The following is a 26,448-nucleotide window of genomic DNA, read 5'->3' on the forward strand; positions in this document are numbered from 1 at the left end:
GTTGCTGATGTCTGCTGCTCATGGGAGAGAATCTGTTAGCATAAAGCTATATATCATGCTCTAATCAAATCTCCCCTTGATGGAAGAGTGACAAGAAGAAAACTGTAAGAATCTGTTTGGAGGCCCTCATAATTTTTCAGATGTTTCCATTTACCAAACAGATCTTGTTGACACAAACATTATTGTGCTTTTTGATTTTGAATGAAAGTAAATGCTTTTTCCCCATTGTGATGTAAAAACTGAATTATTTATTATTTTTGGAAGCAAGCATAGTTCAGCGATCAATAGTGTTTAATTTTGTGTCAACTAACAATCTTTAATCATATAGAGAAATACTTTTTTATGAATAAAATACAATATGACAGATCTGGGTAAAACAACAAGAAAAGAACACAATTCCCAAGGTTTAATTTGATTAGATATTAAAAAATTGTTTATTTTTCCTGCATAGTAAGGTTTTTTGACTAATACCTCCTCCTGTTAAATGCTGCCTGGGGCCTTTCCCAGTTGTCACGAGCGATCAGACATTGGTTCTTTCTGAACAGATTGCCAATGTACAGTACACCAGGGCCAACACAAATGAGACAAACAGCCGTGCACACACACTTTCACGCCTAACCTAAATTCAGAATTACCAATTACTCCAACATGAGGGTTTTGAACTGTGGGAGAAAACCAGTGCACCTGGTGGAAAGACAACCCAAAAAGGCACAAGGAGATGGTGCAAACTCTACGCAGAAACAAATGCAAATATCCAGTTTTGACTGAAAATCTTCCATTTGTGAGGTCACAGTGTTAAACTAAAAACGAAAAAAAACACACACATGAAATTCATTACATGAACAGGTTTTGTTTTCAAAATGATTTAAAACGTTTACTAATTTTAAGATTTATAATACATTCTGAGTGAGATGTTAGGATCTTAAAAAATGTCAAAATAAATAACAGGAGAGGGAGCTAATGGAGTTAGAGGTGAACCCTATATTTACATGAGACAATATTTATTGAGGTGCGAAGGCTCACGAAGTGCTGCTCACTGGCTGTTAGCGTGTAATATCATCTGGTGAAGTGCAGGCTATTATTATGTTGCCTGGATAAGGAAGCATGTGCTTGGAGTTGGACATCCATCTGAGTGAGTCTTGTTCTGAAGAAAGAAAGAAAGTAGTTCTTGAGTTGTCCTGCTTGAGTTGGTGATAAAGGACCTTTCATTGGACTGGTTGACAACATTGTTATAAAAGTACTGGATAACATTGTGCAATGTTTTAAATGTTTTTGTGAAAGAAGAAATATTGAAAAAAGTGACAGACAAGTAAAAAACGATGTATCATTACAGAGAATATGGTAACTGTGGACAACGTTAAAGTTAAAATCTGCTTTGACGTGAAACTAAATGGCTATTTTACAGATTATAATTATATGACAATACAGCCTTTTATAAAAATAAAAAAAGGATTAAAAAAAGACAATACCCCCCTAAAATATACATTTGATTCTGTTAGTTTCCACATAATAATTTGAGGAACCAGGAATATAACAAGTGCATTAACTTTATTTCAGCCAGCTGATCAGAAGTTCACATAAACAGGTGAAAGAAGGGCAGTGGTCTGTTACTTTATTGTCCTATAGCTATTTGCAAATAGCTGGTACCAAAACTGGTCATCCTGGCACTTTTTCCAGCACTTTATTTAAAAACCACTTAAAACCAAAAGATTACCTAAAATTTTAGCATGTAGGCGCGCTTAACTTCGCAAAGTCTTGATGCTGAATGCTGACCCATGCCAAGTTCACACTGTTTCTAATCACATCTAGTTCAAAATCTAAACCAGTTTGACAAATCAAACCTGAACTAGTTTGATTCTACACAGATTAGAGTTTCTTTAAGACAAATTGAGATTTAAAACATTCTGTTTGTGAAGAGACAAAAAGAGCATTTTCTTTGCTTTTTTGTCGAGCAAAATACCCCATATATGCATGAGGGTCAATTTATTTATAATAATCAAAATCTCATTCCATCTTTAGATGTCTTTGTATGTGGTCTTCCATCACGAGCTGGATGTTTTCCTTGATTGCTATTTACTGTTTATAGATTGAAATAAACTGACAGATATCAGGACCTCAACAAAAAGGCAGAAGCAATTTTGTATTTCACTTCTGCTACAACATTTTCAGATGGCTTGAATTACTTTTTCTTTTTTTTTTTTTCTTCTTTTTACAAAGTATGCCTTTTATAGATGAATGACAAAAGCTGCCTCATGAAGGACAGGTTCATGTCCTTCCAGCAATCCTTTATTCGCAGGGTTTCATCTCCAGAGATGATGTCTGTACGACCTTGGATGGTAACACAAAAGGAGTTTGGGGACTGAGTCGGGCAGAAGATGTGATAAGAGGCGTGATGCAGCTTCTCTCTACGTTATATAAGGCCTTCGGTCTCTTCCTCCTCCTCCACGCTCACCTGAGAAATCAGATATAAAAACTCAGTTTTCATAGAAATAAACTTGCACATATAGCAGCTACTGAAATGAAAAGCAGCTGATGGATGAAATGTATCAGGAGATCTAGAGCTTCAAGTTCACGCCATGACCAGAATAAAAGTTGAGGAAGACATTTCAGAGCAGGAGAGTAATTATTTTTATTAAGCTTCTATATTTAATTTTATTTTCTTCTTTCATTTTTGCCTTCACTATATCCTGGCAACCTTGACAAAAAAAAGTGCGTTAGTATGCAACATCTTATTCCATCTTGGTGTAGCTCCTACTCAAATGAAGTCCATATTTGGGATGTTATTAGAAATTAAACAAGAATATTAGGAGTTTCTTAAACTAATGTAACATTTTTAATGTATTAATAAAGGAATGCATCTTTAATAAAAGTGTCGTTTCTGTGATTAGTGGGTTTGTTCACAGGTTGGTTATTAGCAGTCAGTGTGAAGTTGACTTTTCAGCATTGTGAGGACTTAGTAGAAAACTTTCCATTTCTTTCCACTGTCTTGAAATGTAGTAACACAGCAAATGCAGTTGTTTTGTGAACTTTGTGTTGCAGTATCTAAAATCTGAATTTGAAATGCAACAAGGTGATTTCCCGTCCCTGATTTTCTTTTTGTGTTGCTTGGACTTAGTCACAGCAGTTTGAATCACATTGTCATTCATTATTTATATTTGGAGTAGAGGAAATGATCCTCTGTGTTTGAGAGATTAGTCACTATTTAGCTGATTTATGCCAAAGACAAAAAAATGTTTTTTTGTTTGTTTTTTTTAATTTAGCTGATGTATTTTTAAAATGCCATTTGCATCACAAACAGCTAAGTAAATTTAAATAGCTGATTCATTGTGTATTTTTTAGGAGAATCTAGAACCACACATTATTACTAAGATTTCCAAAACATGTTTTCAAATCCAGCAAATCAAAAAACATAAGGCTGTAGGCAAACAATTATGAATCAGAAACTTTTCAGTAATTCATTTGACCTTATTTGTATCTACTGAATCTCCTGCAGATATTTTGCTTGTTTGCATTTTCAAACTATTGACTGAAACCACAAAAGCATGAAATAGAAGATGCAGAGTGAACCAATGAAAAGGTGACATATTTCTGTAGATATTTCTTTTTCTGTCTTATTTTTTTAAATAGTGCAGTAATGCGTATGTGCTATACTGACTGTAAAGAGAACAACTTGGTTGATCGAACTGATTTCTTATTATAAACACCCAAATATGCTTGATTCTCACCAAAATGATAAACTTCACATTTCTTTTTGCATTTTTGGTAAATGTCTATGGTGCTTGAGTGTGATTAAAATTGAGCCTTTGCATCTTTATATTTGACGCCTGGAAGACTGATGTGGTTCTGTAGCCTAGTGGTTTCTTAATGAAGGCAAAGGGGGGAAGAATTAGGTTAATAATATATTGTCTTTTGCACTGCATTAGTTGTCTTTCGTGTTGTTTTAACCTGACTGGAACCACTGAATGAATTCTGCTTTGGAAAAAAAGATATTTATAAAATTATGTCTGCATGCTATAAAATACTATGAGATTTTTTTCAGATTTGAATTGATTCAACACAGCAAAGTCCTCTATTAATAAGGTATTTACTGATCTTTAAACCTAGCCCATTTTCATAAAATCTGAAATGCTCCTTTAATGCTCACATAATTACCAAGTAATTTTATCATCCCAATTATCTTTTATGATTTTCACAATGTTCGCATAACCATCTCATTCTTTCACTCACTTTTATGAAACCAGCAGGCTCAAACGAACATAAATATAACATTCAACCACAAATGTTTTATTTTTAACCCATTAATTTTATCATTATCTAATTCATCCCTTTGCTGTCAACAAGTCCTCGTGCCACCATTTTTAAAAGGTAGTAAAATCATGTCATAATCATGATTATGTATATAAAGCAGTCTTAAATTAGTGCTGTGCAAAATTCATTCACCAGGAGGCTTCTTGTTTGCCATCAACTCTTGCTTTATTAGGATGAGAAGTTCCCTGAAACACTCAATACAATGTACTGCATCCATTAGGCACATTTTTTACACAACTGAGTCTCGGTATAATTACATTTATTTGAGCCATAAGTGCCATAAATGTGCTTTTTACTATGATCTTTTGCTGTATTAATAAACTGAGAAAAACTGAAATGAGTTTTGTGGTGTACTGGGAATTATTTATATGATAATAAAGGATTGCTTATAGTACTAAACCGTTTACTGCTCTGTCTCTAAAGACTATATCCATCTAAATCACAGGTGTCAAACTCCAGTCCTCAAGGGCCGCTGTCCTGCAGTTTTTAGATGTGCCACAGGTACAAACCACTGAAATGAAATGGCTTAATCACCCCCTCCTGGTGTAGATCAGTTCTCCAGAGCCTTAATGACCTAATTATTCTATTCAGGTGCAGCAGAGGCACATCTAAAAGTTGCAGGACAGCGGCCCTTGAGGACTGGAGTTTGACACCACTGATCTAAATAATGTTCCTAGACAGATACTCCTTTTTTATTCAACCAACTTCAGCAGCTGTAAACACACAGCATAAAAACGATCTTATTGGCAGGCTGCTTTGTTAGTGAGATCAAAGAATTTGTCACATCAGCACACACCGAGATGCATTCTGCTTTCAAACTCTTATTGAGCCTCAGGTCAGAAATACAAGAGAGATTTGACTGAAAGTATAAATACCCAGAATGTATTAATATTTTAAAAGGCCTCTGGCTATTTGAGTTGTAGCAGATGAAACTGTAATGATTTTTAACCAGTCACAAGTGAAAAAGAAATAAAATTACTTTGGACTTGTTAATTTAAGACGAACAATATTTTTTGTCTTAGTCATTCAAGTTGTTTTTTAAATACTATAAAAAAATTTTTTATCTGCAATAAATTATTAGTCCTTATTTTATAACTACATATGCATTTGCCCAATACAGTTCACATCTTATATAAAATGCACAGAAAGATTTTGAGAAAATTGTTAGATCTTCGGTTACTTTTTCCCATCAAATTTCTTTCACATTATTTCTGAGATTACATGAACAAGACTCGTTGGAACCAGGTTAGGAAATTACAAAAACATAAATAAATAAAATTCTGCTTCCAGCACAAGCATGTTCATTAATTCAGCCTTGCTTGGTGCCACCATCCCAAAGAAAAAATATTGCTTGCTTTTAAAAGCATGTCTGATGCTTTAGCCGGAATAGACTTCAGAGGTCTGTAGCCAGGCGAAATTCTGTCTGAGCTGTTTTACTATTTCTGCTTATTTATGGTTTTTATCTGCAAATTTTCAGCCTGTCATGCATCAAACTTCAAAGCAGGTTTTAAACAAATGAGAAGGACTGCAGTGCATACATATTCATTCATAGTTTTTATAGATTTTACTCACAATTTACATGACAGTGGAAGAGAAGAGATGCAATTATCCGAGCTCACACCACAAGGTTTTTACTGCAGTGCACAAATCTGCATGCACTCCAAGGGTTTGCCTTTATAATTTGCACTCCAGCATTATCTGTCTTTGCTTCACTGCATAAAAAAGGGAACTGAACATACAAGAAAACCCAATAACATGTCAGTTAACATGTCAGTTGAGTGTAGGCCTCTCAGGGACATGTCAACTAATGAAACCCGCATAAAACTTTAATGGCACACATCCATCCCTTTTTTCTTTGGCACAAATGGCAGGGGGGTGATAAGCAGCTACATGGAAGTATATGTGATCTGGCAGTCTGTCAAAAACACAAACTCTGTATTCTAGTCTGAGACTGTATAACTCAACCAGAGCTGCAGTTTCCAGTCTTCGAATACATGAAGACTGGAAACTTCATATATGAGAGTTAATTAACATTTTTAAATCACACACTTTTGTGATCCTTTCTCAAAGCTTTGGTGCCAAACTCCCTTTTGCATACTTAGTGTATTTTTATAACCTATAACCACTAAAAGATTAAATAAACACATTTAGCGCATGCGAGCTGTCTCTTCTGGTATTTAAATATTTTACGTATGTTAAACACTTGCGTTAAAAAAAACTATATTTGACCATAAAAATAAAGGAAATTACTGCAGAGCTTTCACATATAAATTATTTCTGCTGCTACACGTTTATTAATAGATAATTTACTAATTTAGAGATTAATAAAAGCTGTACTCTATTACAAATTGATCTATATAACAGTGTCTTCTGGATTTTGAGGTGCATGCCTCACAGGTAAGAAAGTCCAACAAAAGATCAGTATTTCCAAGAAGTGCAAAATGACTTTGTGTTCACATTTCTACCATGAGGGAAATTAAATTAATTTGCAATTAAAAGGTGTGCAGCAGTTTAGGGAAGTCTTCCATGTTTAATTTAAAACATCTGAAACAGGATTTCAAGTTTTTGATTTTGTTTCGATTTAAACTTAGAAACCTTTTTCTGTCATTTTTACCCACTAACTCTAAAAAGATGCTTTTCTATTAATTTCATTTAACTGCACAGACACTCTTCATATCCCCAATCTGCCTTGAACAGAAATTTGAAGAGGACAAGTAATTTTTACTCAGTGGTGTGTTGACCTTGGTGGTTGACCCTTATGTGAAGTGATTATCCTGTAAGTTGTCAGCCTGCATCACCTGTCTCTGAGACTCTGCGGCTCTCTTGTCGCAGGGCCGGCGCTCTTTGCTATCAGACATGATCCCTGTCGCAGGAGGAAGTCGAGTGTAAGACTTTGGCTCACTTTTAAGGCACTTCCACATGCGAGCCACTGTGTGCTTATAAAGTTATTTTAACTGTCAAATAAACACAGAGTGTCATGTGTTTAGGTGGGTAAATTATTATGTGTTTACAATTCTGATGGTGTCATGTGAGAGGCGCCGTCTTTAGCAGGCTTGCAGTACCTGGAACCTGAAACCCACGCACATTAAAGATAAGACACACATACTCACACCCCTACACACGTTTGTCGCAGCCCAGTTTATACTTGCACTCTTCCACTATTGCCTGCTAAAGTGCACCTTGGAAAACATCTGACAGATATAGCTTAGCGCTTTAAATATAGAAAGGGATACACCGATGAAAACCTACACAGCTATTTAAGAGGAAACACAGACATCACATATGTCACATGCTGTACTGCTGACATGATTGCAGTTGGTAACAAGTATGACTCACTCTCAACCTCTACGCTTATAATTTATAAACCTTAAAGTAATTGCAGTGATTACAGTGGTAGCAAGTACACTTCAACACATGCTGGGTTTTGATTTTCTGAAACAAATTATTCTAACCCTTTCACAGAGAGAAGGAAGAGGAGGTGGAAGGTGGTGGCTGGGCTGTTAACAGTTGAATAACTGGGTCAGTTTAAGATCACGGTGTTTCTTATCTCTTCAGCTCATCTCTGGGTGCTCACTGTTATCTGCTCAGCTTTTCAACAACCGTTCCATTCTCGGCCAATTTCCAGCCCTCTATTCCTACCCTTATTTTGCTTCCGCTGCTGGAGTAGAAGCTTATCTTCAAGGAAATGTTAATTTTCTCTTAAGTGCTCCAGAATATAATGTCCTAAAGAAATAAATGTGTTGTCAATTTGTGTGTTATTCTTAAAATTATGGTTTTAGATATTAAAGACAACATAAATCTATTGTTGGTTGTCTAGAGACTTGGTGGTTTGATTTTACTGTTTAAATACGTTCTGTTCAATTTGAAAGCTGTTTCACATTTTATTCCTCAAATACTGCCACACTAGGAGCACAATTTCCTTTTATAAAATTTATGTTTTATGTAAGGGTGTAAAAATACATCCAACTCATTAGAAGTTTTTTTGTTTTTTTTTACAGAAAGAGTTTATGAATTTTTTTTTTTTACCCCTCCAGGGGGTCTTTTTTGTGGGCTCTAGTGTCCCTTATATGATAGTAGGCTGACAGGAAACGGGGAAGGAGAGGGTGGAAGACATGCGGCAAATGTCGTCGGTCCGGGAGTCGAACCCGCGACGGCCGCGTCGAGGACTCAAGGCCTCCAAATACGGGTCACGCTAACCGCTACGCCACCACGGCACGCCCGAGTTTATGAATTTTAAACTGTGATTTAAACTGAATTTCTGTTCAGTGGGAATTATCTAGTCATAGTTTGGTTAGTCTATTTTCAATAAAGAACTAGATGATGAAATGCATCCCATTGTTTAAATGGTAGCATTAAGGAAATGAGACCATTTGTGTTGTTAATATTGTGATTAAAGGACAGCCAGTTTCAGTGTTATTGTAGTTGCTTTGTTTTAATTTGGCGTGTCTCTCTGTCACACTTTCCTTTTTCTGTAGAGTTCCAAAATATAGCAATTTAAAGCTGTTTATAGCTTTTTAAATGTGGAAGTTAAGAAGTGTTGTGGCCAGACAATAGACAGTCTTTATTTGCTGGCTTGGTAATAAAAGGTTAGAGTAACAGGGTGTCAATTTTAAATAAAACACTTATCTTCACTTTTTGAGACTTGCATCAACCAAGTCATGTGACTATATCTTAAAGATGGATTTATGCTCCAACATACCTGAAACAAATGGCTAAATTTCCTTCTCAGCAGATCGTCAAGTTTTGTAGAGGCCTGATAGAGAACCAGGTTGCAACTACAGAAAAAGTTTTTAATTTGTTGAGTACTTAAACTGTCGCCGTGGTCCTGGCACCACCGGTAGTTAGCCATATCACAAAAATGCCACAGAGTGTTAGAAATTGACAATACATGACAATAGAGAATCCACTATAGGATTTGTAATTTTTTAGCAACACATTCATTTTCTCGGACACTCCTGAACATACAGAACTCATTAACAATGTTCAGTTTGTGTTAATTCAGCTTGACTTTGGTGTTTATTTTTTTTATAGTATTTGAATTATACCATGCCTTCTAGTCTATTTATACCTTTCTGACTTTCTCCTATGAAATATGACTGGTATTATAACAGTGTCCTGTTTGAGCCTTCACATTGTCTTCTTTGTGTAAACCATCATTGATGTCTTTGGTTCAAAAGGCTTTATTGCTACCATCCTCAGCCCCAGTGGCAAACCATAAAACATTTAGTAGGATTGTTGGTGTTTATTTTAAATATTGGCTACAATGCATTGAATGGATACAAAGGAGTGCCGCATGAAAGTAATCAAGCTCTCATCATCAATAATGGACGGCCCAATCAAAGGGGACAGTGGGCTTCTTTTGTGAGATGGCTGAATGGGAGGAAGGACCGCTGGGGAGGAACCATTATGTATCGCTCCACTGCTCAGCTGTTGCGAAGATGATGATTGTAATGGTTGCAATAATGATGGGGATGTGAAATCTCATTTTGGCAAGATGGCTCTGCTGGAGGGGATTGCTGCACAGTCCTTGCATATGACGGCATTAGAGGCTGCTTTTGTATAGATTGGGCTTTAAGTTTGCAACATAATAATATGTGAATACTTTCTCATACCCCTGCTTCTTACTTAAACTCATGAGTAATAGAGGTACATCCGCACATACACAACTTTCCTGCATAATTAAAATTTTCACAGTCCAAGTATTTACTCAATGTAGGATGTTATGGATGCTGTTCCATACTTGTCAACCATCCTCAAACACTATGAAGTAAACACTGACCTTCTGTCAGTAGTTCTGACAGCTGTGTGTCCCTTTTCTTTTTTTCTTTCTTTTTTTTCTTTCTCATTGTGCTGGATTGACTGAGTTCAATAGACTGTATTTGCTGACATATAGGGGGCATTAATTATTCAGTGCATGCTCTATGAAATGTCTAGGGTCCTACAATCGACAGGAGGTAAAGCAGGAGGTAATGCACTATTTAATTACAGAGGCTGTAACTACTGTTGTGGATTATGTTCAGTGCTGCTGAACACAACTCCTGTTTTACTGACCACCACATTAATCAGCATATTTAGAAGATTAATGCCACTGAGTACATCAAGTAATCTTTCCTTTTTGTCATTCTTTCCTCAGGTGGTGTTAGTCTTTGCTCTCAGCATTGGAGCCCTTGGAATATACTTTATAGACTCCTCAGAGTAAGTATCTCTAAAAGTCAAGTCACTACTCATTCTATATTCTTAGCTAGTGAACTGACTATGATTTATAAATAGATTTATGTGTACTGAAGATTTAATGGACATACTGTATTTTCACCACTGAAAGGATGCATGCTATCGTAAACCCATATGCGTTTCAGGTTTTGTCAATGGGAGGCCTATCAGTTTCCATGGCAGCAGGGATACTCGGTGTGTATGTTGCAAAGGCAGCTCCGTGTGTGTGCACAGGACTCTGGATGTTGTCAGTTTATGCGAATCCCTTGCTGGCGCTCGCCCAGACACAGATTGCAGTCCTGGCGTCTCTCCCATACCCATTGCCGCTAGTTTTTCAACATATTGACTTATTTTCTAGCTTTTAGAGGGATAGCTTGGATTTTAGGATTCTCACTGTCTTTGTCTGTCTGTCGTCTTTGTCACCTCTGCAGTGTGTACCACAGTGTAAAAAGTCAGAATACAGCAGCTATCAAGAGACACTTAAATCGTTTTGTTCATTCTAAGTCCTTTTAATAGGTGGTGAGAGAATGTGTGCAGTGTGACTGTAATTGCTGCCATTGAAGCCACTTGAGTAGGCTGACTGAAAGACAGAGGAAACACAGACTCTGCTGTCATGCCGTGCTAGTCCTATGAATATGCATAATACAATTCTTTGCAAAAATATTCATACTTTTTTGCACTTGTCACATTACAACCTCAAATATCAATATATTCTTTTTAGATTTTATTGGATAGATCAAAAAAAGTAGAGTAAATGTTGTCACCGTTAGAAGGTAATGATTGAGATACAATGCAGAAAAGAATAGGCACAATTACCATGAAAACATATAAATAAATATAGATGCCTGCCACACTTTTCTGACACTTTTATCTGTAAAAAGTCATTTGAATGCCATGTCTCATTTTCACAATTAAGCACTACTACTGTTATGGTCAGTCAAATACAATTCTACTGCTAAGTCAGTTAAAAAAAAGAAGAAAAAAAAGCATTTTTAAAGGATGAATAATAATTTTGACTAATTTTGAGCTGCAGCAAAATAAATGAAAACTGTAACTTTGAGAGTTACAACAAAACATCACGATAACCCATTGAGATCTGGCTCACGTTTTCTCAGATAGAGAGCAGCAGGTTTGCTTTTAATGAAGATATCTAAAAAATATAGCTGCTTGTACTTTGGAATTGGCTATATTGTATTTACTAAGGAAAACTTTAGGTATTTAATGCATCATCTGTAGTTTTTAAAGTTTTTTCTTATTAATTACCATGACATCAAATTATAAACTAGGTCAATAAAATTGCTTGTATTTTTGTTCATCAGATTTATTTCCCTCTTAGATGATGTGCAGGATTTTACAATAAAAGTCATATGCACATTTTTGTGGCGTGTTTTCACTTTAATTGGGAGTCTTTTAGCTGTGAAATTATGTCCTGAAGGAAAGTTAGTCAAAGGCACAGAGAGATACTGTTTAAAATGTGCTGAAATAAATCTAAAGTACAATCCAGCTTGTTCAGTCTTATCTCTTAGCACCAGTAGAAAATTATTCTTAGCATGAATATAGTCATCTTTTGTACCTCGGGATAAAAACCTCTAAATCCTGGCTCGCTTTATGTACTCTTTCGTGCCTCTATCTTGTCATTTGTCTGTGATATTTCTTTCTGACAATATTCCATCTTGGGAAAGTCTTTCAATTTACTTTCCAATAATCAAACAATGATTTAAAAATGTTTTGAGTTAAATCTTTTCCATCTAAATTATAAACAATAATCCTAAATGATTGGTTACATGGTTACACTGATCCATTAATTAAACCACAGACAGAGCAGTGGTGGACTGTTCAGCCAGGTTGGTAGTTCTACCTAAGAAACACAAAAATACAACAAAGATGAGTGATTGAAAACATTATGTACCACATATAGCAAACATGCAGAAAGTGATGATTGTTAACATAAAGCTTTGATTTCTGTCTGTAATGTTTCTCTTTGGTTCTAGATTGTATTTACGTGTGATTGGGCTACCCAGAGGCTCTTCCCTGATCTCTTGTGCTCCCATTGAGACAAGGCCCCTCATCATAGTGATTAGGTCAAGCTTGTGACTGGGATGTGCACATGCTTCTGTGTTGGAAACTAGAGATTCATCCCACCCTGGAGGTTTTAAACATCACTAACACCCCAAAGTTTGTGCTATACGCTTGATTCCATCACATATAATTGACTAAATGTGCACAGAAAACATTTTTATTTTCGCTTGTTAAACAGTCCAATGTGTGTCATGTTGACAATTCTAATGAAAGGTTGGTTGGTTACAAATAAGAAAATTATGTTTCACACAATTTCTTTCAGTATTATTCATACTCACAAGGTGAACTGCTTCACAGATGACCTTCTCCCCACTCAGCCTCCTTTGCTATTAAATGTTAATGACTGAGCAATCAATAGGCACAGATTTATAGGTCGCTCTTTTAATGGAAGCAATTACTCTCCCAAATACCGAAGGTGGACACTCTCCTGGACCAGGCAGCCTCCAATGGTTTGTCTACCAACAACCAATCTTCTATTTTAGCCATTGGATTAAGTGCAAAACTATCTGAAATTGTCTGGAAAAAAGGCAACACTAATGAGAGGGAGTGGTTGAGTGCTGAAGAAAGAGACATTTGGGGAAAATAAATGGCATTGGTTCATATCTTGGCAGCCTGGAGCCATGTGAGGGGCTTCTATATATTTAAATATAAATATGTATTTTGTATTCCTACTAGAGTAGAGCACAACCACTCTCCCTGCTGTTTCCACCTTTCTGTAGGGTGCTATCCTGGTTGCAGAAAAATACAGAAAACCTTTCTGCCAGAGCACATCAACAAACTTTAAATGAGGGGATTGTTAACTTCCAAGATGCAATATTAATATAAATGAGTTTCATACTGTTTGTTTTCACAATGTGGTTGCTTATCACAGTATTCTGCCTGTTCTGTTCCTCTGCAGTACACTCGGCTTGCCAAACCAATTCTATTTTCACAGCGTTTTCAATGGGAGGATCGTGCGTCCTTACCCACCCACATCTGAATCTGCTTTAATACCTTGGCTCATCTTTTATCCTCCATCCCTTCCTTTTTCCTCCTCTGTGCTCCCATGAAACAAAGAGGAATGTAGGACAAAGTCTCTGCAGGCTGGTCCTAAAGGGATGCCCTTGTTCCTGCTCCAATTCAGTTTCTATTTCTCTCCCCTCTCGATCTCACTGTGCCACACATGCATACTTGTGTGTGTGGGTGTGCGGGCGTGTGTGTGTGAACGCTCCTGCACAGTCACGTTAAATGGCAGGAGTAGCTGTGTAATTTTTTAAAATGCATTCAAGATACCTTAAAGGCAGCATCTTGTAGCTGTAATTCTACCAGTAGAGTGAGATCATTGACAGCTCTGAAAAAAGAAACAGCACTTAATGACTAATTAATGGAGTAAGGTGAGAAATATGGCAGAGGAGCAAGACATGCTCTGTAGACTTTCTGACGACAAATGGTAGCCCTGAGTAGGACCTTTCCGTCTTGGGTGCTGATAGGATTTAGATGTAGGAAGGGTGACATTTTAGTCTTTAAAAGAATGACAGGAGTTTATAAAACATACAAAGGGGAAGGTTTTGCTAAAATTGATTACTAATTGAATAAGGTGTAGTTTCTGAATGCCAGCAGTTTATTAACTAAAGGCTATTTTCTCACTTTAGCTTTGTGTCTTGTCTACTAATTGGGTGTCAACAACATATTAACAGATAAAAAGATATTTATTGTGAAAAATCACAGCATTCACTTATTATTTTGGAACCTCTGCCTCTCTCAAAGAAAAAGAGGTTTTATCAAATGTTTTCATAGAATATTTTATTGAATTATAGGTGATGTCATTTGTTCTGTTACTGTCAATTCCTTGCAAGAAAACTCAAAGTAATTGCTTATTCTGATCCCTTTGTCTTATAAAGTTTTGGGGGGTTAATGATAATCCATAAAGCACAGAAATATTGATTGATTGAGATTTTGGTGACAGCAGATGCTTTAGAGGTGATTCAATTCAGTGTGAGAAGCAAAGACAATCATTTAGCTGGGTTTCTTTTTACATTGAGTTTAAAATAGCATGACTCATTTTGGATGTCCACAGTCTAGATATGCTTTACCCAATAACGGTGTTGTGCTGCACCTACACTGCAGTTCCTGCATAACAGTGCATCATTTACAGTGAATGATACATATTAAAATCCATGTAAAATTATATAATCAGGTCTTAATCAACACATCATTGCCTTTTCTTCATTTTTCCTTTTTTTGTTGTTGTTGGATAAATTTCACCAAAGCCCCTGTCTCCTCTACACTGGCCACCTTTTAATATGCTATAGAAAAAATTATTTTAAGTTTAAGTTATATAATTTTAAGTTATCTTGATTAATACATAATAAACCACATAGTTTAAATATTAGACTATTGTACTTCTTTAACTTATAAAGTCAAACTGACTACTCAGTACCATGGACAGCAGCACCCCACCATACTAGAAGACTGGTGATAATCATTGTGTGCAAAAGAACAAAACAACATACAAATTAATTACATAGCTATAATTGTTTGCCTATTGGTGCAAAGTTTTTTTAATCTTATAAAATCTTTATATAATTTGGTGTTATAAAATTCATAACACCTTCATAACAAGGGGCTGGACATACTTCCACTCTGGAGTTGCCCAAGGTGAGAGGCGTCGGGCAGGAGTGGGCATACTTGTTGCTCCCCATCTCGGCGCCTGTACGTTGGGGTTTACCCCGGTGAACGAGAGGGTAGCATCCCTCCGCCTACGGGTGGGGGGACGGGTTCTGACTGTCGTTTGTGCTTACGGGCCGAACGACAGTTCAGATTACCCACCCTTTTTGGAGTCCTTAGAGGGGGTACTGGAGAGTGCTCCTCCTGGGGACTCCCTTGTTCTGCTGGGGGACTTCAACGCTCACGTGGGCAATGACAGTGAGACCTGGAGGGGCGTGGTTGGGAGGAACGGCCCGCCCGACCTGAACTCGAGCGGTGTTCTGTTGCTGGACTTCTGTGCTCGCCATGGATTGTCCATAACGAACACCATGTTCAAGCATAAGGGTGTCCATATGTGCACTTGGCACCAGGACACCCTAGGCCGCAGTTCGATGATCGACTTTGTCATCGTTTCATCGGATCTGCGGCCGTATGTCTTGGACACTCGGGTGAAGAGAGGTGCGGAGCTGTCCACTGACCACTACCTGGTGGTGAGTTGGCTCCGGTGGTGGGGGCGAAAGCCGGTCAGACCTGGCAGGCCCAAACGTGTTGTGAGGGTCTGCTGGGAACGTCTGGCGGAATCCCCTGTGAGACGGAGCTTTAACTCCCATCTCCGGCAAAACTTCGAACACGTCCCGGGGGAGGTGGGGGACATGGAGTCTGAGTGGACCGTGTTCCGTGCCTCCATTGTCGAGGCGGCCGATTGGAGCTGTGGCCGCAAGGTTGTCGGTGCCTGTCGCGGCGGCAACCCTCGAACCCGCTGGTGGACACCTTCGGTGAGGGATGCCGTCAGGCTGAAGAAGGAGTCCTATCGGGCCTTTTTGGCCTGTGGGCCTCCGGAAGCAGCTGATGGGTACCGGCGGGCGAAGCGGCATGCGGCTCGGGCGGTTGCTGAGGCAAAAACTCGGGCGTGGGAGGAGTTTGGAGAGGCCATGGAGAAAGACTTCCGTACGGCTTCGAGGCGATTCTGGTCCACCATCCGGCGTCTCAGGGGGGGAAGCGGTGCAGCACCAACACTGTTTATAGTGGGGATGGTGTGCTGCTGACCTCTACTCGGGACGTTGTGGGCCGGTGGGCAGAGTACTTCGAAGACCTCCTCAATCCCACCAACATGCCTTCCACTGAGGAAGCGGAGCCTGGGGACTCTGGGTTGGGCTCTCCAATCTCTGGGGGCGAGGTCGCCGAGGTGGTTAAAAAGCTCCTCGGTGGCAGGGCCCCGGGGGTGGATGAGATCCGCCCGGAGTTCCTTAAGGCTCTGGATGTTGTAGGGTTGTGTTGGTTGACGCGACTCTGCAATGTCGCATGGACATCGGGGGCAGTTCCCCTGGATTGGCAGACTGGGGTGGTGGTCCCCCTGTTCAAAAAGGGGGACCGGAGGGTGTGCTCCAATTATAGAGGGGTCACACTCTTAAGCCTCCCTGGCAAGGTCTATTCAGGGGTCCTGGAGAGGAGGGTCCGTCGGATAGTCGAACCTCGGATTCAGGAAGAGCAGTGTGGTTTTCGTCCTGGTCGTGGAACGCTGGACCAGCTCTACACCCTCGGCAGGGTCCTGGAGGGTGCATGGGAGTTCGCCCAACCAGTCTACATGTGTTTTGTGGACTTGGAGAAGGCGTTCGACCGTGTCCCTCGGGGAGCCCTGTGGGGGGTTCTCCGGGAGTATGGGGTACCGGGCCCTTTGATACGGGCTGTCAGGTCCCTGTATGACCGGTGTCAGAGTCTGGTCCGCATTGCCGGCAGTAAGTCGGGCTCGTTTCCGGTGAGAGTTGGACTCCGCCAGGGCTGCCCTTTGTCACCGATTCTGTTCATCACTTTCATGGACAGAATTTCTAGGTGCAGCCAAGGTGTTGAGGGGATCCGATTTGGTGGCCTTAGGATCTCATCTCTGCTTTTCGCAGACGATGTGGTCCTTTTGGCTTCATCAGATCGTGATCTGCAGCTCTCGCTGGAGCGGTTCGCAGCCGAGTGTGAAGCGGCCGGGATGGGGATCAGTGCCTCCAAATCCGAGGCCATGGTCTTGAGCCGGAAAAGGGTAGAGTGCCTTCTCCGGGTCAGGGGGGGTGTCCTGCCCCAAGTGGAGGAGTTTAAGTATCTCGGGATCTTGTTCACGAATGGGGGAAGAAGGGAGCGGGAGATCGACAGGCGGATTGGCGCAGCGTCTGCTGTCAAGCGGGCGCTGTACCGGTCCGTCGTGGTGAAGAGAGAGCTGAGCCAAAAAGCGAAGCTCTCGATTTACCGGTCGATCTACGTTCCCACCCTCATCTATGGTCATGAGCTTTGGGTCATGACCGAAAGAACGAGATTGCGGATACAAGCGGCCGAAATGGGTTTTCTCCGTAGGGTGGCTGGGCTCTCCCTTAGAGATAGGGTGAGAAGCTCAGTCATCCGGGAGGGACTCAGAGTAGAGCCGCTGCTCCTTCACATCGAGAGGAGCCAGTTGAGGTGGCTCGGGCATCTGGTCAGGATGCCTCCTGGACGCCTCCCTGGTGAGGTGTTCCGGGCACGTCCCACCGGGAGGAGGCCCCGGGGAAGACCCAGGACACGCTGGAGGGACTATGTCTCTCGGCTGGCCTGGGAACGCCTCGGGATTCCCCCGGAGGAGCTAGAAGAAGTGGCTGGGGAGAGGGAAGTCTGGGCCTCCCTTCTGAAGCTGCTACCCCCGCGACCCGACCTCGGATAAGCAGAAGAAGATGGATGGATGGATGGATGGATGGATGGATGGATGGATGGTGTTATAAAATTTTTGGTTAGATTATTTTCATATTGCAGCATTTCTAAAGTGGCTGGTATAGAAGCTACTAAACTTTTGGTCAAAATTTGTCATTTGCCCAAACCAGCGTGCTAAATATTAATAAAAAGAAATCTACATGTTCATGGATGTTTTTGACCTGCTCAGTAAGATTTTGGTATTTAAACATTTATTTCAGAATAGACCTTCTAGTGTATGACTAGGCTTGATCATGGACTTAAAACACACTGTAAAAAGTTGTGTCTCATGTCTCGAAAGGAAGCACCAGTTGGAAACAAGTGCAAATACAACTTTTGTGCATAAGACATTTTAAACAGTAGTGGGCTGTCCGGGCCAGCAGGACCTTCTCTGCTAGCCCTAGAAAATTGAAAAGAAAAAGTATGAAATGTTTTAATCGTATTTAATTTTATCTATAATTAAAATTTTATTCTACAGATGAGTTGCTTAAGGTTTCACTTTAATTTCCTACTTTAAAAAGTGCCTTCAGTATGGTGTGTTTACTTATCAAGAGGAGATTTTTTAATCTTATTGCAGCAATCAAGCTGTAAATGATCTGATTTGGATAATTTCTTCAAGTAGTAGTTGATACAAATGATTTATTTATTCTGAGTGAGAAACTGCAAGTCATAACTACACAATTAACTGAAATAATTACTTAAATAAAATATCCCACTTTGTGTATAGTGATTTTATATAATATGAGTTTCACTTTTTAACATAATTGAATTCAATGATATATTAATTTACAGAGAAACATCTGTGTTACTGAGAGATTCAACTGTTTTGGTTGAAGTAATTCTTTGCTTTGATAAAATTATCTGAGGTCAGACTAAAAAGAGAACAGGATAATGTGTGCATGGGGTTTCCATGTTTAGCAATCCGCATTGTAATTTTTGCTGCTTAGCAGTTTAGTTGCTGTTTTGCTAATTATTTTTTGTTTTGTTTTTAGCCACACTGTATAATACCTGTGTTTGCTTTGGTGATGTGCTATTTTCATTCACACAGTGCTTTAAATGACTCGGTAGGGGAAACGTCTGTAGTGGGATGCGAGCCATTTCAGTTCACATAAAAACGGAGTCATCTATTTTTAGCGTCCCTGGAAGACTTTTTTTTTTGTCCACTATCCTTGTAGGCACTTAACTGTTTCTTAGTTTAGTAATGGTGCTTTGACCTAAATCAATCATTTAGGTGCAAATCTGGTCTCCTTTCAGCTTCACCTCCCCCTCAAGATTAGTAGAGCAGGAAGACATTTGTGCAGCACAGAAATGACTCTTATTTGGTGTGTGTTGTACCGTGGTTGTGAGCATTAGTCAAGTGGGCAGCAGTGCGTTGTTATTGTTTGCTCGAGGGACGGCCTTTCTGTCGCTCCTGCAGCTATCCAAGGTCATGTCCGGGCTGACGAAGGACTGGCTCCTACTGACTGACTGAAGGTGTTTCGGGCTATTTTTGGAATGTCATCGTCAACACCTTCTGTTGCCCTTGAGAATAATGGGTTTTACCTTTCTGGCTGTGTTTTCTGGTGTTCTTGATTGTAGGACACAATGATGGGGAAGAATTGTGCATCCTAAAATAGATGTCCATGCTCCAGACAAAACAACATGGGTGGTTGAAAAGTTTGTCTATGCTAACTGGGACAGTGGATCTTCTTCTTCCATTGATGTTAGTCAGTACAGATGTGCTTAGCCTTTTTAGATCAGTTTTAGATCTCCTGACCTCAAGTGCTCTTCCTTTCCCATGCTCTTTCTCTTCTCTGGTGTCCTCCTCCTGTCAGTCAGAATGGTGTAACCCCAGGCTGTGCCAGCACTTAAAGAGTAATAAGAACTGTGGCGGATCTATTTTCTGTAGAACACTGGCAATGTGTTGCCAGAGATCCCTTGTGATTGTAGAGTGTAAAGTGACATTGAAATCACACGTTGGCAACATGTCTTGTCTTACCTCTCCCCTCTTTGATAAAGAATTCACGTGAAGGAATTCAGTAACACAAACACCTGGTTAGCATGACGTAATTTAAGCCCAGTAAATAAAGCTACATTTTGCATACAGCTGATTTGTGTGCAACGTGCATCACATTTCTAGTGAAGAATGGAAGTTAAAAACATCACTTCTGGACATTTACTTTAACCTTGTTGATTGATTCATTGCATCAATACAACCCACATCTTATTTTCAGTGGTAGTATTCTTTTTGTTTGTTTTTATAGAATTTTAAGTATTTGTAAGTGTATTTTTATGTTTTACGCAAACCGTTTTCTCAGCCCCATTTAAACAAGCAGGTTATTAAATTTACTGACATCTAGTGGCAGACTCGCAGATTGCAGCATCTCCTCAAGGTTAGTAAAATAAGTCTTGCTGGCAGCTAAGGTTTTGAAAAATAATAATAAAAAAAACAAACACCTCCCAAACAGTTTCATTAAATGTATTAAAACATTGTACAATACTCCCACCCCCTTCCAATAGGACAGCACTTAAGTTTCCCATGAAACATTTGATCATGCTTAAGCATACAAAGAGAAGTAAAGGCAATTGATTATTCCCCCTTGTGCTTCATCTGTAATTCCTCCACCATTCTTAGACCTCTGTTGTATACATTCACCATACGTTTTGTGCTGAAAGATTAAATAATGGCCCATTTGTTTGTTTCCTGGCTGTGCCCTAAAGATCTTTATTCCAGATCTTCTGGTAGTTTAGCCTTCATGACTGTATGTATTTACCAAAGCCTGTTCATTTTGACCCAGTATGAATAAAAGAAAATAGACAAAAAAGCCAAAGTTGTGAACCCATTTTCATTTTTCCAAAATCACTGAAGTTGTATGTGTGGGAAAAAAAGGTTCAATGCATCCTTAAAAGCCCCAAATTATTGTGACACTAATGTCTGAGTTAATATAACTCCTGACTGGAGTTGTATATACTCATCTGAGTTTGGAGTTGTATTAAAAATTGAGTCGATTCTTATTTTTTCTTTTATTCTTGGCTCACATTATGAATTTCAGTGGTTTGAAACACACTCAGCTTCTCTGAAATAACAAGCAATGAAAAACACCCACATGGTGAAATGATGAGGTTGTCATTTCCCATTGAGATCTTAATATAACAGAGAAACCACTGTGTACTTTTCCAAGTACTTTAGTCAATGATAAGGCTCAATGCAACATGTACATAACTGAAATTAAATGTGCGCACTCAGAGTTATAAAGCAAAGCAAATTCCTTCAATTCTAGGGATCCTTCTGCTTTCTGCCATTATTTTTATGTTACCAAGAGTGCTTTGGGTCACATGACTTAAGATTAGCAGTTATTCAGAATCAGGCCAGACCTTAGCCTGAGGGGGAGCACAGCAGTGACCACTCCAAATGGTGTCTTCAGTATTCACCATCTGTGTGTTTGTGTAGATATGGGTGTTTATGCGTGAAGGCATGTATGTATATATATATATATATATATATATATATATATATATATATATATATATATATATATATATATATATATATATATATATGTGCCGTGTGTATGTGGTGCAAAAAGACGGAATGTTGCTTCTCCATGTTTGGTTCTGGTTCTGTCGACGCCGTCCTCCCGGATCTGTTGCCCCTGTGACCTGAGCATGGATGGTTAGAAGGAAAAAATTCATTTCAACTTAAAATTAACTCTGGTGCTATTGTAATTTTGTAATTTTTCTTTTTGTGCAATGTTTTGTCAGTATTGTATTGAGTGTATTGATTAGTATGTGTACATACTCCTCCCTCTGGCTCTAATAAAAAAAAAAAACTCTGGTACTAAGATTGATTTTCCTTTCTTATTTTTACTCCCAAGGTCTTACTAGTTAGTATACTTATGTCAGGCCACTCAATCATAAATTATTTGGTTGTTTGTCCTGTTTAGGAGATATTCTCCATAATGACCTCAGCTGCTTTAATAAAGCATGTGACTGAATGTGATTTTAATATGAAGATTAAGCCTTTCTTCTACCTCTGTAAATGACATTATGGTATGAATTTGTTTCTGTCTCTTAGTCTTGTTAGCACACAAAAAAACATAGCACAGATTGATTTGAACATACTGACTGGACTTTGGTAGGAGTCTATGGATTAAGCAGATTGCTGTTTTTGCAAATGCAGAATTCCCCCATTACTCTAGTAAAATCCAATGAGCCCAAACCCAAAGGAACAATAGAGTGAGTTGATTACTTGTTTTGTGTTTAGACACTCACTTCCTAATGGGTAATCATCACTTTGTTTCTACAAAGGCACATTTTTGGAGAGAACAAACAGATTGCAGATAATTTATCTCCAGCTTCCTTTTTTTGTTTTTTAAAAAGATCAGTCCTGAATTCTCTTTAGCTGAGGAAATATCCTTTATAATATTTGGGTTTGACACTCACTAAATAATTCAACCATGCTGTTGCATCAAAGCAGCTTGGAGTTTCAGTTCTTTTTTCAGCTGTTTCATCTGTGTGTGATTGGCACTGCAATGAGGCTTTCATGTAACTCTCAGTCCTCGTCTGGCTCACTGGATCGAATACAAGCAACAATTACAAGTAGTGGCTATGCAGAAATCTGGATTTGAATTATGAAATTTTGAAATCCGCATTTTGATAAAATTACTTTTATCAGAGGTTACCAGAGGTTGCTTAGTAACTTATAAGACTGTAACACTTTTTTTCTAACCCACATTTGATGAGCATCATAATTTGACATCGTCAGCATCATTTTATTTAAGCTCCTCTCAATTTGGGTGTACAGTAGAAGAGATATGTTATCAGTTCATAAGCATTTGACCTGAGCATAATGTTCTGTTCTCTCTCTTTCTGCGTCTGTGTTTCAGTCCTATAGAATCCTGCCAGAACTTCTACAAAGATTTTACACTACAAATCGATATGGCCTTCAATGTCTTCTTCCTCCTGTACTTTGGCTTGCGGGTAAGCTGACACACATGCATTCACACACAGACCTGCATATACAGTATAAGCACACATTCTTCAGTCAAAAGAAAATTATCAGTGCATCTCAGATTTTCTTTTCATAAATGAAAATCTGAAAAGTGTTGAGTACATTTGCATCCAGTCCCCCTCAGATAAAAAAACGTTGCCACAATTACAGCTGCAAGTCTGGGAAATCATTTCTGAACATTTAAAGAAAGAAACCCTTGGCCTTCATTTTCAAAAATAGCTTAAACTCAATCAGAATGCATGGACTGTGTTTAGGTTTGAACCTTTATTGTATTTTATTGTAAAAGCAACTTGTAAGTCCTTTGATCAGTTCAAATTCTTCCCCATCTTTTCTGTGTCCCCTACAGGGCTGTGGTAAAACTTTTAAACTGTACATTTCATGCCATCCTTTCAACAATAGGTGATTTGTTCTCTAAAGCCACATTTGTGGTGTGTACTACTAATGGTTATAATAATAATATTTCCTACCTTAACTGTGGATCTTTGCAGCTCATCAGAGTTATAATTGGGCTCTTGACTCCTTTTCTGATTTGTGTTCTCCTTGGTAGGTTGCAGCTGCTCTATATTATTTGCATTTCAAGGTGATGGGAACGAAAGGGAGCTGCTCAGAGCTTGGGATATTTTTGTATTACACAACCCAACATTATCACTGACATTGTGCTGTTTTCTTCGGTCTCTATGATGCTGGTTGTTATCTAACGAGCCTCTGAGGCCTTCACAGAACAGCTGGGTTTATTAGTTAGGTGATTGCACTGGATGTGATTTCTGGCTATCAGAGTAAATGGGGGAAGCTGGAGAGGATGGAGGGGGGTTTAATTGAATATTTTGAAAACCATACTATTTTTGTGGGAGTCTATCACATAAATGACATACAGTGATGTTTAAGAAGTAAGATAACTGAATTCAAGGCCCAAGCTTTATACTAATGTTTAATTCAGAGGGAATACCAATGCTGCACAGAATCTTCTACACTAAAGCTTTAGCATCCTTCAAAAAGCTTGTTTTGTTACTGTCCTCATTAATACATAATTCTGAGTTCTAAATATTTTTGTATGTGATAGTACACATTTAAATTCAATAAATCATGTGCAATTGGTATTAAAATCACTGTTTTATAGGAAATCCACATTGGATCATACATAAAGTATCTCTACATTTTAAACTGACACTATTGTAATGACCAAAGCAGCCATCTAATTTAGCAGAAACAAGCTTGACATCCTGAATGAATGGATAAATAAATACATAAGCTGCTTACACTGCCATTGGTTTGCATGATTCAGCAAATGTGATGAAGCTTTTGTCATCTAAATAGCTCTTCATCATTGCTGAAGGAACAAACAAGTTTGAAAAACAACTGGGCTTTTTTGTGGTTGCTGTTTAAATAAAAGTAGGTTAGTCGCTATGCTGAGTAGCATTGTTGTCGCTTTTCTTTTCTCGCAGTTTATAGCAGCCAATGACAAGCTGTGGTTCTGGCTGGAGGTCAACTCAGTGGTCGACTTCTTCACCGTTCCTCCTGTGTTCGTCTCTGTATACCTAAACAGAAGCTGGCTTGGTAAGTTTAAATATATATGGTAAGATTTAGCAAATCCTGTTCCCTATTCCATTTTTCTTTCTATCCTTGCATGCCCTCCTCTTTTTCCATACCTCTACGTTTCTCCCTGAGACTCCCGGTCCTCCCGTCTGTCTCCCCTTTGGTGGGGGCATGTCTGTGAGGCCTTGTTGCTTGAGGCTGCAGTCAACTTTCCCTCATCATTAGAAGTGACAGGGCTAGGTTCCTCTGATGTTTCAGCTAACACAGACACAGCAGAGTGAATGGATTGATGGGAGTGAAAGAATGGGGCTGTGGTTTTCTTGTTTGGGTGTGTGTGTGTGTGGCTTTAGATTATCTAGTAGTTTTGTTAAGGAGTTGCACCTGTAATGCCTCACAGCAGTCAATAACTGCCCTCTAATGGCTTTATTCACACCCACATGAAAAATGCAAAAGCATGTGTGATCCCAGTATACACTGCTGCACTCACGCATGCATAAGCAGACTGGAAAACACCCTAACCTGCATTACATAACGACCTACTTTTCCCACTGTGTTCAGAGAACCGTGACCTAAATTATACTGCAGAGAAAAGAGTTTCTTTCCAAGTCTGCTCTTTTTTTGAGTTCACTTTGTGTCTACCTCTGATAAGATGCTGAAAAAACATCAGGACTGATAATCAAAGATGCTCTAATCCAGGAATTGTGTTTGGTTCTTTTATGACCATAGCATCTACATTTAAATGTTTGCCAATACTGACATTGTCTGATCTGCAGGGTGCCTGAACATTTGATGTTGTTTTTGGTCATGGTGTTATATGAATGGACCATGCTGGCACCACATATCAGTTCATAAGTTTAATATACAATAATCTTAAAAATGATTATTTCATGCCTACTTTCATGCTTGCAGCTACATAAATTCTAAATATGTCCACAAATAATATGGGAGTGGAGTGTAAGTGAGAAATATCTGAAAATCTCCAAAATCCAGCAAAAAAAATCACTTCATAATACTTAAGTTTTTTTGTATATCTTTTTACTTATTCACAACTAAAAGCTCACAAATCAGCACACTAATGTAGGAGTTTGTTAATTCAGTGAAATAAAGTAAATAGAAGGTGACATTCATTTTTATATATTGTTTTTAGCAAATTTTGAAATTGAGAGTGGATCAAAATTCTCTTTTGATGAAATAAGAGTATTTAATCTGCTATTGACCATAGAAATCAAATTAAAATAGTTAAAAGCCTTACTGCAGAGCCTGAAGTTTTCTGAGGAATGGTCGAACATTTTCACAGAGAAGAAAAACAGCATAATGAATGAAGAGAGCGAGTGTTTCTTCTTCCTGCTACTCATGATGTAAGGTGTCCTCATCTCAGCCAAAGGAAGCTGTGGGTGTTAGGGTCTTGATGAGGATGATGCAAAAGTTTGAAACAGTAGTGTGACCGCTAGCTAATATTATTTTAGTGAGGAATCACCTGTGAATATTAAAAATCCTTGTGCCGGAATTTGGGAATGAGTATATTTCTTTTGGGGAAGTAATATAGCTGTAATATTTTTTTTCTTTCCAAAAAATAAGTGTAGAATTCCTGACATAAAAAGAGAATCTTGTGGACGGTTTTAGTCCCTTTGGGTTAAAATCAGTCCTGCTTTTCACCACCTATTCAAATGATTTTACAAAGCAGAAAGATTAGCAAAGGAAAGCTATTGAAGACAATAGAAAAATAAATAAATAAGGGAAAACAGAATGGAGGGGGAAAAATAATCATCTAAACCTCAGGACATTTTTGTCTTTGATTGTAATTTGTTGAAGAATAAGAAAAAACTAGGTGAATAATTTGAAGTGGTGGCAATTTAAGTAGGTTATGCACATATAAAGGGTAGTGTCTTATAAGCATTACTAAATTTATTTTATTAAACCTGCAGCAACCCCCTCAATCA

The 26,448-nt window shown here is 38.6% G+C and overlaps 1 protein-coding gene across 27 annotated transcripts in view; it reads left to right on the top strand.

The window, feature by feature from the left end:
* Positions 1-26,448, top strand: part of kcnma1a (potassium large conductance calcium-activated channel, subfamily M, alpha member 1a) — a 160,691-nt gene that overhangs the window by 59,444 nt on the left and 74,799 nt on the right. For all 27 annotated transcript variants that reach the window (XM_032554023.1, XM_032554042.1, XM_032554016.1 and 24 more), the window contains exons 3-5: positions 10,442-10,503; positions 22,851-22,944; positions 24,418-24,529. In XM_032554023.1, coding sequence (XP_032409914.1) covers positions 10,442-10,503; positions 22,851-22,944; positions 24,418-24,529 — 268 coding nt within the window. The remainder of the gene's footprint in view (positions 1-10,441; positions 10,504-22,850; positions 22,945-24,417; positions 24,530-26,448) is intronic.

The sequence above is a fragment of the Xiphophorus hellerii genome, chromosome 22 (assembly GCF_003331165.1).
Source record: "Xiphophorus hellerii strain 12219 chromosome 22, Xiphophorus_hellerii-4.1, whole genome shotgun sequence".
In the NCBI taxonomy this organism is placed as follows: Eukaryota; Metazoa; Chordata; class Actinopteri; order Cyprinodontiformes; family Poeciliidae; genus Xiphophorus; species Xiphophorus hellerii.